At 37.4% G+C, this 20,411-nt stretch overlaps 1 protein-coding gene across 8 annotated transcripts in view; it reads left to right on the top strand.

The window, feature by feature from the left end:
• OSBPL8 (oxysterol binding protein like 8) overlaps positions 1 to 20,118 on the top strand; it is a 215,296-nt gene extending 195,178 nt beyond the window's left edge. For 7 of the 8 annotated variants that reach the window (XM_009248048.4, XM_009248045.4, XM_054526369.2 and 4 more), the window contains 3 exons: positions 13,115 to 13,220; positions 15,198 to 15,300; positions 15,904 to 20,118. In XM_009248048.4, the coding sequence (XP_009246323.1) occupies positions 13,115 to 13,220; positions 15,198 to 15,300; positions 15,904 to 16,036 (342 nt within the window). In that variant the 3' untranslated portion in view covers positions 16,037 to 20,118. 8 annotated transcript variants of the gene reach the window in all.
• Positions 20,119 to 20,411: the final 293 nt, after the last annotated feature.

The following is a 20,411-nucleotide window of genomic DNA, read 5'->3' as shown; positions in this document are numbered from 1 at the left end:
GAAACCAAACCAAAAGTTGCTCTTTGATAAAAATCAACAAAATCGATAAACCATCAGCTAGGCAAAGGAAACAAGAAAGAAGACACAAATGACTAAAATCAGAAATTAAAGTGGGGATGTTACTACCAATCATAAAGATATAGGATTATGAGAGAATGCTATGAATAATTGTATGCCAACAAATCCCTAGAAACTCACAAATTACATAAACTGACTCAAAAAGAAATAGAAAATCTCAATAGAGCTGTAACAATAAAGAGATTGAATCAGTAACCAAAAACCTCCAAAGAAAAACTCAAGATCAGGTGGCTGCACTGGTGAATTCTACAAAACTTTAAAGAACAAGCACAAATCCTTCTCAAACTCTAGAAAATAGAAGAGATGGGAACATTTCCTAACTTATTCTCTGAGGCTAACATTACCCTAATGCCAAAGCCAGATAAAGACATCACAAGAAAATAAAGTTACAAACAATAACCTTTATAAATAAGATTCATACATCCTTAACGAAATACTAGCAAACAAAATTCAGTAACATGTTAGAAAGATTATACACCCATGACCAAGTGAAATTTATTCCAGAAATGCAAGGTTGGTTCCACGAAAGAAAATCAATGTAATATATCACATTAAGAAGGGGGAAGATCACATGGTCATTTCAATTGGCATAGAAAAGTCATTTGACAAAATCCATCACCCTTTCATAATCAAAAGAAAGACCTCATAAAACTAGGAAGAGAAGAGACTTCCTCAACATGATTAAGGGCATTTATGAAGAACCCACAAATAGTAGACTCAGTGGTGACAGGTTGAAAACCTTCCCCGTAACATCAGAAACAAGACAAACATTCCCACTTTCACCACTCCTACTTACCATTGTACTGGAAGTTCTAGCCAGAGCAAGAAAAAAAAGAGAAGTCATCACAATTGGAAACAAGGAAGTAAAACTATCTCTAATTAACAGGTGACATTATCCTATATATAGAAAATCCCAAAGAATCCATAGAAAGCTACTAGAGCTAATGAACTTAAGAAAAATTGCAGGGTATAAGATCAACACACAAAAATCAGTTGTGTTTCTAATAATGAACACTCTCGAAATTAAGAAAGCAATTCAATAATAGCATCTAAAAGAACAAATTTAACCAAGAAGCTGAAAGACTTCTACAGTGAAAACTACAAAACATTGCTAAAGAAATTAAAGCACATCTAAATAAAGGGAAAGACACCTCATGTTCTCAGGTAGAAAAGGTTAATATTGTTAAGATTTTGGCCAGGCGCAGTGGCTCATGCCTGTAACCTCAGCACTTTGGGAGGCTGAGGCGGAGGGATTGCTTGAGCCCAGGAGTTTGAGACCAGACTGGACCACATGGCAAAACTCTGTCTCTACAAAAAATAGAAAAATTAGCTGGGCATGGTGGCACATGCCTGTAGTCTCAGCTACTTGGGAAGCTGAGGTGGGAGGATCACCTGAGCCCAGAGAGGTCAAGTGTCATGACGGCACTACTATACTCCAGCCTGGGAGAGAGAGTGAGATCCTGTCTCAAAAAAATAAGAATGTAACAGTACTACTAAAAGCAACCTACAGATTCGCCACAGTCCATGTCAATATTCCAAGCCTTTTTTTGCAAAAATGGGAAAGCAGATTTTCAAATTCACATGGAATTGCAAGGGGCCACAAATAGCCAAAACAATTTTGAAAAAGAAGTATAAAGAGGACTCTCACTTTTCGATTTCAAAACTTACTATAAAGCTACAGTAATTGAAGGAATGTGGTACTTATGTAAGAATAGGCATATTGACCAATGGAGTAGAATTCAGTGTCTAAATGTCAAGCCAGACATCCATGGTCAATTAATTAATTTATTTTAATTATACTTTAAGTTCTGGGATACAAGCACAGAATGTGCAGGTTTGTTACATAGGTATACACATGCCATGGTGGTTTGCTGCACCCATCAACCCATCATCTACATTAGGTATTTCTCCTAATGCTATCACTCCCCTAGCCTCCCACCCACCGACAGGTCCTGGTGTGTGATGTTCCCCTCCCTGTGTCCATGTGTTCTCATTGTTCAGCTCCCACTTATGAGTAAAAACATGCGGTATTTGGTTTTCTGTTCCTGTGTTAGTTTGCTGAGAATGATGGTTTCCAGCTTCATCCATGTCCCTGCAAAGGACATTAACTCATCCTTTTTTATGGCTGCGTAGTATTCTATGGTGTATATATGCCAGATTTTCTTTATCCAGTTGATCACTGATGGGCAGTTGGGTTGGTTCCAAGTCTTTGCTATTGTGAATAGTGCCAAAATAAACATACGTGTGCATGTGTCTTTATAGTAGAATGATTTATAATCGTTCGGTATATACCCAGTAATGTGATTGCTGGGTCAAATGGTATTTCTAGTTCTAGATCCTTGAGGAATCACCACACTGTCTTCCACAATGGTTGAACTAATTTACACTCCCACCAACAGTGTAAAAGCGTTCCTATTTCTCCACATCCTCTCCAGCATCTGTTGTTTCCTGACTTTTTAATAATTGCCATTCTAACTGGCATGAGATGGTATTTCGTTGTGGTTTTGATTTGCATTTCTCTAATGACCAGTGATGATTTTTTTCATGTGTTTGTTGGCCGCATAAATGTCTTCTTTTGAAAAGTATCTGTTCATATCCTTTGCCCACTTTTCGATGGGGTTGTTTTTTTTTTCTCATAAATTTGTTTAAGTTCCTTGTAGATTCTGGATATTAGCCTTTGTCAGATGGATAGATGGCAAAAATTTTCTCCCATTCTGTAGGTTGCCTGTTCACTCTGATGACAGACTCTTTTGCTTTGCAGAAGCTCTGTAGTTTAATTAGATCCCATTTGTCAATTTTGGCTTTTGTTGCCACTGCTTTTGGTGTTTTAGTCATGAAGTCTTTGCCCATGCCTGTGTCCTGAATGGCATTTCCTAGGTTTTCTTCTGCATTTTTATGGTTTTAGGTCTTATGTTTAAGTCTTTAATCCATCTTGAGTTAAATTTGTATAAGGTGAAGGAAGGAGACCAGTTTCAGTTTTCTGCATATGGCTAGCCAGTTTTCCCAACACCATTTATTAAATAGGGAATCCTTTCCCCATTGTTTGTTTGTGTCAGGTTTGTCCAAGATCAGATGGTTGTAGATGTGTGGTGTTATTTCTGAGGCCTCTGTTCTGTTCTATCGGTCTATATATCTGTTTTGGTTACTGTAGCCTTGTAGTATAGTTTGAAATCAGGTAGCATGATGCCTCCAGCTTTGTTCTTTTTGCTTAGGATTGTCTTGGCTATTTGGGCTCTTTTTTGGTTCCATGTGACATTTAAAGTAGTTTTTTCTAATTCTGTGAAGAAAGTCAGTGGTAGCTTGATGGGTATAGCACTGAATCTGTAAACTACTTATGGCCGTATGGCCATTTTCACAATATTGATTCTTCCTATCCAGAGCATGGAATGTTTTTCCATTTGTTTGTGTCGTCTCTTATTTCCCTGAGTAGTGGTTTGTAGTTATCCTTGAACAGGTCCTTCACATCCCTTGTAAGTTGTATTCCCAGGTATGTTATTCTCTTTGTAGCAATTGTGAATGGGAGTTCACTCATGATTTGGCTCTCTATTATTGGTGTATAAGAATGCTTGTGATTTTTGCACATTGATTTTTTTGTATCCTGAGACTTTGCTGAAGTTGCTTATCAGCTTAAGCAGATTTTGGGCTGAGACGATGGGGTTTTCTAAATGTACAATCATGTCATCTGCAAACAGAGACAATTTTACTTCCTGTTTTCCTATTTGAATACCCTTTATTCCTTTCTCTTGCCTGATTGCCCTGGCCAGAACTTCCAGTACTGTGTTGAATAGGAGTGGTGAGAGAAGGCATCCTTGTCTTGTGCTGGTTTTCAAAGAGAATGCTTCCAGCTTTTGCCCACTCAGTATGATATTGGCTGTGGGTTTGTCATAAATAGCTCTTATTATTTTGAGATACGTTCCATAGATAACTAGTTTATTGAGAGTTTTTAGCATGAAGGGATGTTGAATTTTATTAAAGGCCTTTTCGGCATCTGTTGAGACAATCATGTGGTTTTTGTCATTGGTTCTGTTTATGTGATGGATTACGTTTATTGATTTGCATATGTTGAAGCTGCCTTGCATCCCAAGGATGAAACCGACTTGATCTTGGTGGATCAGCTTTTTGATATGCTGCTGGATTCGGTTTGACAGTATTTTATTGAGGATTTTTGCATTGATGTTCATCAGGGATATTGACCTGAAATTTTTTTTGTTGTGTCTCTGCCAGGTTTTGGTATCAGGATTGTGCTGGCCTTATCAAATGAGTTGGGGAGGAGTCCCTCTTTTTCTTTTGGTTTGGAATAGTTTCAGAAGGAATGGTACCAGCTCCTCTTTGTACCTCTGGTAGAATTCAGCTGTGAATCCGTCTGGTCCTGGGCTTTTTTTTGGTTGGTAGGCTATTAATTACTGCCTCAATTTCAGAACTTGTTATTGGTCTACTGAGGGATTCGACTTCTTCCAGGTTTAGTCTTGGGAGGGTGTATGTGTCCAGGAATTTATTCTTTCTTCCAGATTTTCTAGTTTATTTGCGTAGAGGTGTTTTTAGTACTCTCTGATGGTAGTTTGTATTTCTGTGGGATTAGTGGTGACCTCCCCTTTATCATTTTTTATTGTGTCTATTTGATTCTTCTCTCTTTTCTTCTTTATTAGTCTAGCTAGTGGTCTGTTTTGTTAATCTTTTCAAAAAACCAGCTTCTGGATTCATTGATTTTTTTTTAAGGGTTTTTCGTGTCTCTATCTCCTTCAGTTTTGCTCTGATCTTAGTTATTGCTTGTCTTCTGCTAGCTTTTGAATTTGTTTGCTTTTGCTTCTCTAGTTCTTTTTATTGTGATGTTAGGGTGTCGATTTTAGATCTTTCCCACTTTCTCCTGTGGGCATTTAGTGCTATAAATTTCCCTCTAAACACTGCTTTAGCCATGTGCCAGAGATTCTGGTATGTTGTGTCTTTGTTCTCATTGGTTTCAAAGAACTTATTTATTTCTGCCTTAATTTGGTTATTTACCCAGTAGTCATTCAAGAGCAGGTTGTTCATTTTCCATGTGGTTGTGTGGTTTTGAGTGACTTTCTTAATCCTGAGTTCTAATTTGATTGCACTGTGGTCTGAGAGACTTTTTGTTATGATTTCCGTTCTTTTGCATTTGCCGAGGAGTGTTTTACTTCCAATTATATGGTCAATTTGAGAATATGTGCGATGTGGTGCTGAGAAGAATGTATATTCTGTTGATTTGGGGTGGAGAGTTACGTAGATGTCTATTAGGGCTGCTTGATCCAGAGCTGAGTTCAAGTCCTAAATATCCTTGTTAATTTTCTGTCTCGTTGATCTGTCTAATATTGACAGTGGGGTGTTAAAGTCTCCCACTATTATTGTGTGGGAGTCTAAGTTCTTTGTAGTTCTCTAAGAATGTGCTTTGTGAATCTGGGTGCTCCTGTACTGGGTGTATATTTATTTAGGATAGTTAGTTCTTGTTGTGTTGATCCCTTTACCATTATGTAATGCCCTTCTTTGTGTTTTTTGATCTGGGTTGGTGTAAAGTCTGTTTTATCAGAGACTAGGATTACAACCCTGCTTTTTTTTTTTTTTTCTTTCCATTTGCTTGGTAAATATTCCTCCATCCCTTTATTTTGAGCCCATGTGTGTCTTTGCCCGTGAGATGGGTCTCCTGAATACAGCACACCTATGGGTCTTCTTGACTGTTTATCCAATTTGCCAGTCTGTGTCTTTTACTTCGGGCATTTAGCCCCTTTACATTTAAGGTTAATATTGTTATGTGTGAATTTGATCCTGTCATTATGATGCTAGCTGGTTATTTTGCCCATTAGTTGATGCACTTTCTTCATAGTGTCGATGGTCTTTACAACTTGGTATATTTTTGCAGTGGCTGGTACCAGTTTTTCCTTTCCATATTTAGTGCTTCCTTCAGGAGCTCTTTTTAAGGCAGGCCTGATGGTGACATAATCTCTCAGCATTTGCTTGCCTGTAAAGGATTTTATTTCTCCTTCATTTATGAAGTCTAGTTTGGCTGGATATGAAATTCTGGGCTGAAAATTATTTTCTTTAAGAATGTTGAATATTGGCCCCCACTCTCTTCTGGCTTGTGTGGTTTCTGCAGCGAGACCCACTGTTAGACTGCTCTTAGTCTGATGAGTTTCCCTTTGTGGGTAACCCGACCTTTCTCTGTGGCTGCCCTTAACATTTTTTCCTTCATTTCAACCTTGGTGAATCTGACGATTATGTGTCTTGGGGTTGCCCTTCTCGAGGAGTATCTTTGTGGTGTTCTATGTATTTCCTGAATTTGAATGTTGTCCTATCTTGCTAGGTTGGGGAAGCTCTCCTGGATAATATCCTGAAGAGTGTTTTCCAACTTGGTTCCATTCTCCCCATCACTTTCAGTACACCAATCAAACATAGGTCTGGTCTTTTCACATAGTCCCATATTTTTTGGAGGCTTTGTTCGTTCCTTTTCATTCTTTTTTCTCTAATCTTGTCTTCACACTTTATTAAGTTGATCTTCAATCTCTGATATCCTTTCGTCCACTTGATTGACTCGGCTATTGACACTTGTGTATGTTTCAAAAAGTTCTCATGCTGTGTTTTTCAGCTCCATCAGGTCATTTATATTCTTCTCTATACTGGTTATTCTGCTTAGCAATTCTTCTAACCTTTTTTCAAGGCTCTTAGCTTCCTTGCATTGGGTTAGAACATGCTCCTTTAGCTCAGAGGAGTTTGTTAATACCTTCTGAAGCTGACTTCTGTCAATTTGTCAAACTCATTTTCCATCCAGTTTTGTTCCCTTGCTGGCAAGGAGTTGTGATCCTTTGGAGAAGAGGCATTCTGGTTTTTGGAATTTTCAGCCTTTTTGCACTGGTTTTTCCTCATCTTCATGGATTTATCTACCTTTGGTCTTTAATGTTGGCGACCTTTGGATGGGGTTTTTGCGTGGACGTCATTTTTGTTGATGTTGATGCTATTCCTGTTTGTAGTTTTTCCTTCTAACAGTCAGGTGCCTCTGCTGCAGGTCTGCTGGAGTTTGCTGGAGGTTTACTCCAGACCCTGTTTGCCTGGGTATCACCAGCGGAGGCTGCAGAACAGCAAAGATTGCTGCCTGTTCCTTCCTCTGGAAGCTTCGTCCCAGAGGGGCACCCGCCAGATGCCAGCCAGAGCTCTCCTGTATGAGGTGTCTGTTGACCCCTGCTGGGAGGTGTCTCCCAGTCAGGGGGCACAGGGGTCAGGGACCCACTTGAGGAGGCAGTCTGTCCCTTAGCAGAGCTCGAGCGCTATGTTGGGAGATCCACTGCTCTCTTCAGAGCCAGCACGCAGGAACGTTTTAAGTCTGCTGAAGCTGCACCCACAGCCGCACCTTCCCCCAGGTGCTCTGACCCAGAGAGATGGGAGTTTTATCTATAAGCCCCTGACTGGAGCTGCTGCCTTTCTTCCAGAGATGCCCTGCCCAGAGAGGAGGGATCTAGAGGCAGTCTGGCTACAGTGGCATTGCTGAGCTGTGGTGGGCTCTGCCCAGTTCGAATTTCTCAGTGGCTTTGTTTACACTGTGAGGGGGAAAACCCGCCTACTCAAGCCTTAGTAATGGCGGACGCCCCTCCCCCCACCAAGCTCAAGAGTCCCAGGTCGACTTCAGACTGCTGTGCTGGCGGCGAGTATTTCAACCCAGTGGATCTTAGCTTGCTGGGCTCTGTTGGGGGGGGATACGCTGAGCTAGACCACTTGGCTCCCTGGCTTCAGCCCCGTTTCCAGGGGAGTGAATGCTTCTGTCTCGCTGGCATTCCATACGCCAGTGGGGTATGAAAAAAAAGTCTCCTGCAGCTAGCTTGGTGTCTGCCCAAATGGCCACTCAGTTTTGTGCTTGAAACCCAGGGCTCTTGTGGTGTAGGTACCTGAGGGAATCTCATGGTCTGTGGTTTGCAAAGACCATGGGAAAAGCATAGTATCTGGGCCAGAATGCACTGTTCTTCACAGCACAGTCCCTCACTGCTCCCCTTGGCTAGGGGAGGGAGTTCCCTGACCCCTTGCACTTCCTGGGTGAGGCAACACTCGACCCTGCTTCAGTTCACTCTCTGTGGGCTGCTCCCACTGTCTAACAAGTCCTAATGAGATAAGCCAGACACCTCAACTGGAAATGCAGAAATCACCCCCCTTCTGCGTTGATCTTGCTGGGAGCTGCAGACTGGAGCTGTTCCTATTCAGCCATCGTGCCAGCCACCAATTTATTTTTTACAAGGATATCAAGTCCAACCAGTGGAAAAGAACAGTCTTCAACAAATAGTGCTGGGATAACTGGATTCCCACATATGAAAGAATGAAGTTGGACCTTAGACACTGTATGTAAAAATTAACTCAAAAATTAACTCAAAAAGTTAACTCAAAATGGATCTACAACCCAAAATTGCAGCTAAAACCGTAAAACTCTTAGAAGAAAACTGGGGTAAATTGTTATGACCTTGTATTTGGCAATGCATTCTTAGATATGACACTAAAAGCACAAGTAACAACAATAACAGATAAATTGGACTTCATAAAAATTTAAAACTTCATGCATCAAAGGGACACCATCAAGTAAATGAAAAGACAACCTACAGAATGAGAGAAAATATTTGCAAATTATTTATCTGATAAAGCCTTAATATCCAGAATATATAAAGAACTCCTGACTTTAAAAGACAACCCAATTTAAAAGTGGGCAAAGGACTTGATATTTCTCCAAAGAAGATATACAAATGGCCAACAAACACATGAAAAGATTAGTAAGAAGGCAAATGCAAATCAAAACCACGATTAGGTACTACTTCATACCTACTAGAGGGGTAATAATTTTTAAAAAGAGGAAAATAACAAATGTTGGTGAGGATGTGGAGAAATTAGAACCCTTGTACATTACTGGCGGGAATGTGAAATAGTGCAGTCGCTGTGGAAAATCGTTTGACAGTTCCTCAAAAACTAAACATAGGATGACCACATGACCCAGCAATTCTACTCCAAAAGAATTAAAAACGGGTACTCAAATTGATTCAAGTGCAGCAATGTTCGTAGCAGCATTATTCAGAATAACCAGAACATCAAAACAATCCATGTGTCTATTAGCAGATGAATGGATAAAGGAAATGTAGTATATATATACGATGAAATATTATTCAGACATAGGAATAAAGTTTTGTTACATGCTACGACATGGATTAACATTGAAAATATTACGCTAAGTGAAATAAGGCAAACACAAAAGGACCAATATTGTGTGATTCCACTTATATAAAATATATAGGATAGCAGATTCATAGAGACAGAAAGATTAGAAATGGTTACCAGAACCAGAGGAAAAGGAAATGCTTAATTGCTACAGGATCTTGATGATGATAAAAATGTTTTGGAATTGTGATGGATGCATAACGTTGTGAATATAGTTAATGCCACTAAATTGTACACTTTAAAATGGTTAAAATGATATGGTTTATTTTATATGTTTCATAAAATTTTAAAATTCAAAAACTTTAAAAATTATATTTCTTCTTTTAACAACCCTAACATGATAGAGACACACAAGGCATCTGTATTTTCTCCTAAAAGTATACTTTACTGATCACAGCAAATCTTTGTATATCTCTAGTTGTATTTCTGACTTCCCTTGTTATTTTAAATAAGCTTCTCACTAGTGTTCATCAGTCTCCAATTTGAACCTACTGTAGAAATGTGGATTTCTATTTTAAATGTTACAAAATTTTAAGCCTCCAGCATTTGAAGTAGGAGTATGGGCCAAACCTGCCTGCTTATTACATATTATAAAAATTTTAATTTTAAATACCTGAATAAGATTTTGCAAAATTATTTCAAGAAATAAGTAATTGGGAATACTTCCTGTTACAATGCTGAACAAGAAAGAACGAGTTGTTGACCACTGGTTCTCTGTTTTTCCAAGCATGAACATTACCTTGTGATAGGGTTTGGCTCTATGTCCCCATCCAAATCTCATCTTGAATTGTACTCCCATAATTTCCACATGCTGTCGGAGGGACCTGGAGGGAGATAATTTGAATCAAGGGGGTGGTTTCCCCCATGCTGTTCTCATGGTAGTGAATAAGTCTCATGAGATCTGATGGTTTTATCAGGGCTTTCCGCTTTTGCATCTTTCTCATTCTCTTTTGCTGCTGCCATGTAAGAAAGGGAGCCTTTCGCCCTCTGCCATGATTATAGACCTCCCGAGCCATGTGGAACTGAACGTCAAATTAAGCCTCCTTTTCTTCCCATCTCGGGTATGTGTTTATCAGCAGTGTAAATATGGACTAATGTAGTAAATTAGAGTGGGGTGCTGCTGAAAAGATACCCAGAAATGTGGAAGCGACTTTGGAACTGGGTATCAGGCAGAGGTTGGAACAGTTTGGAGGGCTCAAAAGAAGACAGGAAAATGTGGGAAAGTTTGGAACCTCCTAGAGACTTGTTGAATGGCTTTGACAAAAATGTTGATAGTGATGTGAAAAACAAGGTCCAGGCTGAGGTGGTCTCAGATGGAGATGAGGAACTTGCTGGGAACTGGAGCAAAGGTGACTCTTGCTATGCTTTAGCAAAGAGGCTGGTGGCATTTTGTCCCTGACATAGAGATTTGTGGAACTTTGAACCTGAAGGAGATGATTTAGGGTATCTGGCAGAAGAAATTTCTAAGCAGCAAGACATTAAAGAGGTGATTTGGGTGCTGTTAAAAGCAGTCTGTTTTAAAAGGGGAACAGAATATAAAAGTTTGGAAAATTTGCAGCCTGACAATGCAGTAGAAAAGAGAAACCCTTTTTTTCAGGAGAAATAAAGCTGGCTGCAGAAATTTGCATAAGTAACAAGGAGCCGAATGTTAATCCCCAAGAAAATGGGGAAAATGTCTCCAGGGCATGTCACAGGTCTTCATGGCAGCCCCACCCTTCACCGACCTGGAAGCCTAGGAGGAAAAAATGGTTTCATGGGCTGGGCCCAGGGTTCCCATGCTGTGTGCAGCCTAGGGACTTGGTGCCCTATGTCCCAGCCACTTCAGCCATTGCTAAAAGGGGCCAAGTTACAGCTCTGCCCATGGTTTCAGAGGGTGCAAGCCCCAAACCTTGGCAGCTTCCACATGGTGTTGAGCCTGTGGTGCACAGAAATCAAGAATTGAGGTTTGGGAACCTCCGCCTAGATTTCAGAAGATGTATGGAAACGCCTGGATGCCCAGGAAAAAGATTGCTGCAGGGGCGGGGCCCTCATGAAGAACCTCTGCTAGCACAGTGCGGAAGGGAAATCTGGGGTCGGAGCCACCACACAGAGTCCCTACTGGGGCACTGCCTAGTGAAGCTGTGAGAAGCGGGCCACCGTCCTCTAGACCCCAGAATGGTAGATCCACCAACAGCTTGCACTGTGCACCTGGAAAAGCAGCAGACACTCAGCGCCAGCCCATGAAAGCAGCCAGGAGGGGATACCCTGCAGAGCCACTAGGGTGGGGCTGCCCAAGACTATGGGAACGTACCTCTTGCATCAGCATGATCTGGATATGGAACATGGAATCAAATGAGATCATTTTGGAGCTTTAAAATTTTGGAGCTTTAAAATTTGACTGCCCCGCTGGATCTCAGACTTGCACGGGCCCTATGACCCCTTTGTTTCCAAATTTTTCCCATTTGGAACAGTTGTATTTACCCAATGCCTGTACCCCCATTGTATCTAGAAAGTAACTAGCTTGCCTTTCATTTTACAGGCTCATAGGCAGAGGGACTTGCCTTGTCTCAGATGAGACTTTGGACTGTGGACTTTCGGGTTAATGCTGAAATGAATTAAGACTTTGGGGGACTGTTGGGAAGGCATGATTGGTTTGAGATGTGAGGACATGAGATTTGGAGGGGCCAGGGGTAGAATGATACGATTTGGCTCTGTGTCCTCACCCAAATCTCATCTTGAATTGTACTTCCATAATTCCCACGTGTTGTGGGAGTGAGTTGGTGGGATCTCACCTTGAATTGTACTCCCATAATTCCCACGTGTTGTAGGAGGGACTTAGTGGGAGATCATTTGAATCATAGAGGCAGTTTCCCCCATATTGTTCTCGTGGTAGTGAATAAGTCTCACAAGATCTGATGGTTTTATCAGACATTTCCACTTTTGCATCTTCCTCGTTCTCTCTTGCTGCCACCATGTAAGAAGTGCCTTTTGCCATCTGCCATGATTTTGCGACCTCCACAAACATGTGGAACTATAAGTCAAATTAAACCTCCTTTTCATCCCAGTCTCGGGAATGTCTTTATCAGGAGCATAAAAACGGACTAATATATCTTGTCTTTCTGATTCTAGTTTCTTCTCTTGCATTTAGGTTTTTAAGTTTAATACTGAACACCAAAATTACAAATCTATTAATAGGATAGAGTCCAAAGTTTATTATTCTAAGGAAAATTTAGTCATAGTTGATGGTTTCATATACTTTTGAACCTTGTGCATCCACTTAAATGCTTTCAGTAAATTTAAATAATGCTCTACAAAATAATGGTATCATTTTTATTTATTATAAGATACTTTCTGTACTACCCAGATGTGATTAAAAGTAAATAAACAGTTTTACTGGAAACCCAGCATTGTTCAATGGGAATGTTTCTAACATCGGGAGCAAGATAAATATGATTTATACACACTATTATTTAACATTCTATTATTTAACATTCTACTAGAGAATAATAATAGCTGGTGCAGTCAAAGGTAGGGGGATCTATATTCATATTTGTTTATGTATGCATAATAATATCCCTGCATATAAACTAATAGTGATGGGTACCTATTTAGTGGGAGAGAGACTGGGTATACTCTTCATTGTGTATTTTACTTTTTGACATTTGTGCCAAAGTACTTCCTATTAAAATAAGATCATTTGATTGCATAAGTGCATCACATTTGTTAAATTTGAATTAGACTATTTCATCATTGTCTTTATTTCTGAATATCATGCCTATGTGCAGACAATTTTGACAGTTGTACACAGTTGGTCTTTAGTCCAAAATACAGTGCAAATTCACAAAATAGTTATGTTTTTCTTTAGGTTAGCGTCCCCAAAATGAAACATAAGCCAACCAGGCAACAGAAGAAAGTAGCAAAAGGCTATTCCTCCCCAGAACCTGACATTCAAGACTCCTCTGGAAGTGAAGGTAAAAATATTTTTTGCAGACTAATGAAAGTCTAATTTTTTTAATTACTACACAATTTGATATGAATATGGTTTTTCATATTAACTGACGTTATGTGAGTTTTGGTCGGGGCAGGGTTGAGGTACAAAAGCAATTCTAGATCATAGATAAGTTGTGAGACCAGGACGCAAGGTAAAGAAACAGAAAATGAAAAAGGGGAGACATCTAAATAAAAACCACACTCTAGGCAGGGCGTGGTAGCTCACGCCTGTAATCCCAGTACTTTGGGATGCCGAGGTGGGCAGATCACTTGAGGCCAAAAGTTCAAGACCAGCCTGGCCAACATGGGGAAACCCTGTCTTAACTAAAAATATGAAAAAATTAGCCAGGTGCGGTGGTGCACACCTGTAATCCCAGCTACTTGGGAGGCGAGACACGAGAATTGCTTGAACCCAGGAAGCGGAAGATGCACTGAACCAAGATCACACTACTGCACTCCAGCCTGGGTGACAAAGTGAGACCCTGTCTCAAAAAAAAAAAAAAAAAAGAACCAAACTCTAGTAGTAGCTACCTCTTATGCCTTGTTAACCTCTGAAAAATTGTTGATGGTTCCCTAGATTGAATTCAGAAGCATTTTTGAGCTTTGAACTCAGTTCCATGCTTCAAAAATGTTTTTCATTTCCAGAAAAAATTACTGTAGTGTTTGGAAGTGATAGACAATAAAAATATAAAACTTAGCAACTTCTAGATTAAATTGTACTCCATTCTTATTCGAGTCAGATAATGTGTAAACTATCTTGAACTACATTGAGATATAATCATGAAAGGATTAAAGTGATGTTTGTGACATTATGACAAAAAAAAAACTTTAAGCCATAATCTCTACTGAGTTTACACTGAACTAGGGAGCTCATTTTAACCTATAAAGATAACACTAGAGATGAATAAATGGTAGATTACTAAGAAATTAGATGACAAGTGATAAAGAGTTTAAAGGAGAGGGAGCTCAATTCAGTTTGAGGGAAAGTTCTTAGAATCCTGATGAATTACTAGGATTTCTAATGGATTATAGCTAGGCTTGGGGAGTGGGGTAGGGGTAACATACTAGAGTAGTTAGAGGAATGAAACGAATAAAGGTTTAAAAGCAGGAGTCACGTGGCATACCAATGTGTTAGAAGAGAGTGTTGGTTGTACTGTTGTCATTCCTATTTTACGAGAAAAGAAACTGAGACACAAGTTAACCTGCCTAAGGTCACATACCCCATAAGTAGGTATATGTATGTTATATATGCAGATTTTTTGGCTCCTTAATTCACCCTGTCATCATCCACTTTACTATATTACTATAATGTATCAGCAGACATTTATTGAGTAATTAATTTGTGCCAGACTGTATGTTAAATACATCTTACAACAACCCTGTGAAGTCTGGTATTATTATCCCTATTTTTAAAATGAGAAAGCTGAGAGTTGTAGAGAGGTTAAGTAGGATCTGAACAAAAATGGAAAGGAAGGAATGCATATGCAAGGGAATTTGGAGGAACATGTACAGCTTGCTGATTGGCAGTAAAAATTTGCAGAAGTGGTGTCGAAAGGGATTTAAGGTTTGGGTAACTCAACACTAACAATAAAAAATTGAAAGAAAGGGCTCAAGAAGCTGACTTCAGAGGTAGGCAAATGGGCAAGGAACAGAAGAGAGTAATACCTTCCTCAAGTTAATATATATTTTCTAATGAATTATTTCTGTTTTAATTAGTTAAAAAATAAAACTGATGCCATCCAAAATTCAACTAATGTGTAGTACTTTAAATATATTTGTAGTGTTCTAGTATTGCAATGATGTGTTTGAAACTTCAAAAGTGCAGAGTATTCATATTACTATGCTAATCTCTAGGCTACAAAAACAAATGCCCAGGAAAATTTTTATTACATGAGACATATTAAATTGAACTGTAGATTATTTTTATAGTTTCAACTTCATTCTAAATGTCTTTTCAGCTCAATCAGTAAAACCAAGTACAAGAAGAAAGAAAGGAATAGAACTGGGAGACATTCAGAGTTCCATCGAATCTATAAAACAAACACAGGAAGAAATTAAAAGGTAATAATATAATGACACTGACTATTCATTAGAGACCAAGGAGTAGTTAAGAATCCTGTTATGTGGGAAATCATATGCAAACTTCATGTTTTTATAACATTTAGCTAAGCTAAAATACAATGTTAGCCTCTATCACCTGATGTTTGACACTTAACAAATTCCTTCAGCACTAAAATACTTGGGAAGGAAGGAGAGGTGGTTTCTTCTCTGTGAGGGTAGAATTGGAATCACTTTATTTTACTCCTGTAGCATGCTAGGAATGTAGCTGGGTTGCTTGTGGAGGTGGGATTGTTTCTGAGAAAGTCAGTTAACAAAGGCCTCTATAGTCCCGTCTGTGCATGGCTGTTATTTCATTGGAATGCATCATTTGAAATATTGAAATACATCCATAACATTGGATAAATATTCACTCCCTGAGCCCTTAAGTATTCCTCTTTGCAGTCCCAGAACCCACCCCCCCCACACCCCTACATACCACCCCATGACCCAGCAACTAAAATTATTAACATTAAATGCTCTGTGACTGTTTAATATCAAATTCTGGGCTCCATGCCAACATTTCTGGCAAATCATTATAAAATTTGTTGTTGCTTATTTTTGTAGAAATATTATGGCTCTTCGAAATCATTTAGTTTCAAGCACACCTGCCGCGGATTATTTTCTGCAACAAAAAGACTACTTCATCATTTTCCTCCTGATTTTGCTTCAAGTCATAATAAACTTCATGTTCAAGTAGAAGTTCTCTACCATTGAATCAGTGAACTAGAAAGATCTGATTTGGCCTGGGACCAGTGTTCAAGTTGGTTTGGTCTTTATTAAAAATCACAATATTCCGAAAACAAAAAAACCTAGGAGATAAATGTAGACGTATTGACTTTTCGTATCTTTTATCTTCACACTGAAACAAGAGCTATCCTATTTGATTATTAAAGTGAGCTATGTGTTAAGTGCCAGGACATTTCTAGCTTTTGTGAGAATGTGTCTACATGTGAGTATAATAAACCCACATGTATACACAATTGTCTCTTATGTACTCTTACCTGACAGTAGTCTTTGTATTCTATAGTATGTTCTGAGATATAATGTTAACATTGTTCATAACAAAAAATGCTATCAATCTTATATGTAATCTATTTTCTTCATAAAACAGGCACAAAACTTTTATCAGTAAGGAATTACAGATTGAGAAATGATGGAATAATAGACATAATTCAATACACTACTGTTAAAATCATTTGCAAAGCACTCAGCTCAATTATCTTCTTAGAAAGAAAAAGTATGAATGGTAAAATGAATACATCGAGAGAGATAAATGGCAAATTGCTTTTTTAAAGGTTTACATAAGATTTTTTTTAACCCCTAGAATTTAATATTTGTAGATCCAGGTAAATATATATACTTACGTGTATATCAGTATGAAAACACTGGTGTGCAATTAATTGGATTCATCATAATACCACCTTAAGCACTTGCTGAAAAAAGTGTGGTCAAAATTGATTGCTGTCCTTTTGTCTTATTTTTGTTTTTCTTAAGTCAGCTGGTTCATAACATAGGCCAAATTCTAGAGTTGTTTATAGGGCATTTGAAGTGCTGATAATTCATGTTTTTTCATTATGAAAACTTATTTTAGCTTTAGACTCTAGTGTGTTCAGTGAATAAGTAGAATATAAAAAATTATAACCAGTATTTTACTTCAAAAGCCAAAAAGAGAAAGGCAATAAGAAAAGACACTTTGTGGTGGCCTTTATGTGTACATTAAAATTGGTTTCTGTAAAACGTGCAATAAGTTGAGTATCTACGAAGAGTATCAAGTTCTGAAGTTTAATTTTTGTATTATCCTCCTCTCAGTAAATTCTTTCTGTGGCAAAACCACAATTCTTTAAGATTCCTATTGTTCAGGCTAAGGCAAACTTTTTTTGTTTGTTTCTTCAGTTTAATATTTTGACTTTGTGTTTTTACATAAATATTTATATTCCTTGAAAGCAATTTTTGCCAAGGTAGTTCAGTTTAGGAATATGTTGTTCTAAAATCTGTCTTAGAATCCTGAAAGTATAGATTTTGAAATGTTTTTTAATGAAAATGAAGATCAGAGAGAATAATTGCCCTGACTACATTTGCCTTTCAGTAGGAGGAGGCTGTGAAATAGTAAAATTATAATCGTTTATGCTATGATAAATACAAGATTGGTAAATAAATACATTGATTGGTAAATTATGGGAATCAAAATGATAAAAAGAGCCTGCTTTTTTCCCTAACCAACATAGCTATCTTAAGTATCCTTAGGTTTCTATGAAGAACCATTTCCCATGTTTTGTTGGCAAAATAATGGTGTATTCCATATGTACATGTGAAACGATGTTTTAAATTGATAAAAGCATAAATAAGATCTACCTATACCCAGTATTTTCATGATATTAGAACAAATGGATTTTTGGTTATATTTTGTATTTGTCAATATAATTTTTGTATTCACATTCTGTTACACTCTGCCTATTCATTGATATATGATATTCTGTAAATATTGTACAATTTGATCTTTTTCATGGTTTAAATTAGCTAATTACATACAAATTGATTGGCTTATCACAAAAATCATTTCATCATTAAACCTTGTTAACATTTTGTATTGGTGACCCACCTTCTTAGGACTTTGGTCTTATCCACATGTATGTTGTTTTCATTTGGTCCAAATAATATTTTATTTGTATAGGTATCTTCTAAGACTAAATAGGTAGTTATGTTCTTTATTTTTTAAATTTCTTTTTAGAGCAAATGTTATGGATTCTTACCCAAAGAGTCAAAAACTATTTCTTAAGAAAGAGCAGGGTTATTCATGACTGTTCTTTATACACTAAAAGCATGCATCTAATCTAATAGTCCTCTTATTATGCTTTTAGTTGTATGAGTTTCTTTCTATGAACTGAACACAAAACTCAGGAATTGGTGGCTTAATTTTAGATCAGTGCTTGTACTAGGCTTAGTTATATGAATCTTTATAACACATAATTACTAACTTTGTAGCCATATATGTAATTGACTTTGAATGTTATTTACCTGAAATTAATCTTCCTTCACACATGGATTCATAATGTGATTTACGGTTCCCAGTTGTCTGAGAGCCTCATGAGGGTTTCTAGGATTTGCGACCTTATGACCAGTTTTTTTCGTTTACCAAGATTTTATTTTCCTACATGAAAATTTAATTGAGTAATAATTATTCACATGTGCATTTTCTTTTTAGCTGTTAAATGTACTATGCCATCATCCACCATTTAGTAAGATGTAGCTGGCCCAGGACATGTAAAAAACAACAACAACAACAATAAATAGGGCATGTGAAATGTTAAGTTACAGCAATAGATATTTTACTTGTATTTCATGTTAGTACTTTTTTGTTTTATATCACTTATAAAGGTACAGTGTACTCTTTGTCACAGCTCAGTTGGTAACTGCATTCCATTGAAAAGCTGGCCTTGTAAAATACAACTCTCATTTAATATTCATGCTTTTGTGCCTTTAAGAAAATATTTTCTGTCATTTTTTGTGTTACAGAACTATAATGTGATTCAAGGTGTTTATAGGCTTGTCATAAAAGGGTCATTTCTGTGTGTCACTTTCTTTTTATATAGCTATAGTATATTTAAACAATAATGCTATCTTTTATAGGGGTTTGTCTATTTACCTATTCTTTACTCAGACATTGATGTAGACTTGTCAGATTATTCTGAGTATTGTTAACAGTGCCTTTTCGATGGAATTCGCACTTTTGGCTGTCACCTTGTGCCATATACACACAAAATTTTGTGGAAGGCAGTTTTAACTTTCTGAAGAATATCTGTCAAAATTTAAGAAAGCAAATGTATAAAATTCCATTTTTTCCAGTGTTTAGCATTTCTAGTAAGCAGTGAGGTTGTTTGACATACAGTGATGATGGCATTATTGATAAGCCATACATGAGACTGCAGATTATATTGAATCATATTAAATGTACAGAAATAAAATATTAGATTTATATCAAATTTTCCAATTTGAACCAGTGGGGAAAATCCCACAGAAATTAGTAAGTTTACATTTCAATTTCTATCTTATTTGACTAAGTGGAAAGAGACTCGTTAAAATGTATAACCTGCCATTATGTAATTTGGTTTCATTTTATTCTACCTGTTGTGTGAGTTTAGTATATTTAATTTACTTTTTGTTACTCTTTACATACTGTTTATTTTTGTTACAGTTTTTAATTGAAGATGGACTGTTAAAATTGTATAGGACCAGTGTCTTATTAATATGATTAATATATTTAGAAGAGCCACACGAAACCCATGACAAAATGAATGTGAATATTCTTTCTAAAAATTTAGAAAATGTTATCTTTTTGCATTTATTATGTAAAATTGTTTTACAGTATCAAGATTTTTCATTTAAAGAAAAAAATGCCATGAAACATTTGAACTGATGAGCCACAGAACTTCAGTTGAAATTTTTTTCACTTTTTAGCATGCTAAATGTACATCTGAGTTTAAATATTCTGTTTAATGGCCATTCATAAATTCAAGCACTACCACCGGTCAGTTTTGTGTGATAGAATAAAAATGTTACCTGCAGTGTAAGTACAGCACACTGTCAAATTCTTTTCCTTAAGGTGCACAGTAAATGTACAGATAGTTATAGGCCACTGTTTTGTAATGTAGTACATTTCTAATCTATTATTCCTAACCTATTATAACTGTTTGCAGAAAGAAAAGAATTTTTCTAATAATCTGTAAAATTATGCTAACTTCTACAAGTAGGCTTCTAAATAAAATTTTTAAAAAGAGCAAACGGTGATCAAGTGACTTTTAATACAATATGATGACTAAATTAGTGCTAATTTGTTTTAATCCCCCCTTTTGGGGGGATAGGGATAGCTGCAAAGGATGGCAAAGGGCTTGAAAGGGATTCAACAGTGAGAATCCCTGAAGTATGCTTTGCTTGGTGCCTTATATTCATTCTTCTCGAATCCTCTATGATAGAACCTTAAGTGGAAGTTAGCCAGATTTTATACATGAAGATGCTGAGGCTCAGAGAGGTTGAAAGTATCCGAAAGCAATAGAGTAAGAGTGGTAGCCGACTCT

Source organism: Pongo abelii, chromosome 10 (genome assembly GCF_028885655.2).
Source record: "Pongo abelii isolate AG06213 chromosome 10, NHGRI_mPonAbe1-v2.0_pri, whole genome shotgun sequence".
Taxonomy (NCBI): domain Eukaryota; kingdom Metazoa; phylum Chordata; class Mammalia; order Primates; family Hominidae; genus Pongo; species Pongo abelii.
The sequence above is the reverse complement of the archived record's forward strand: the minus strand, read 5'-3'. Positions and strand labels throughout refer to the sequence as shown.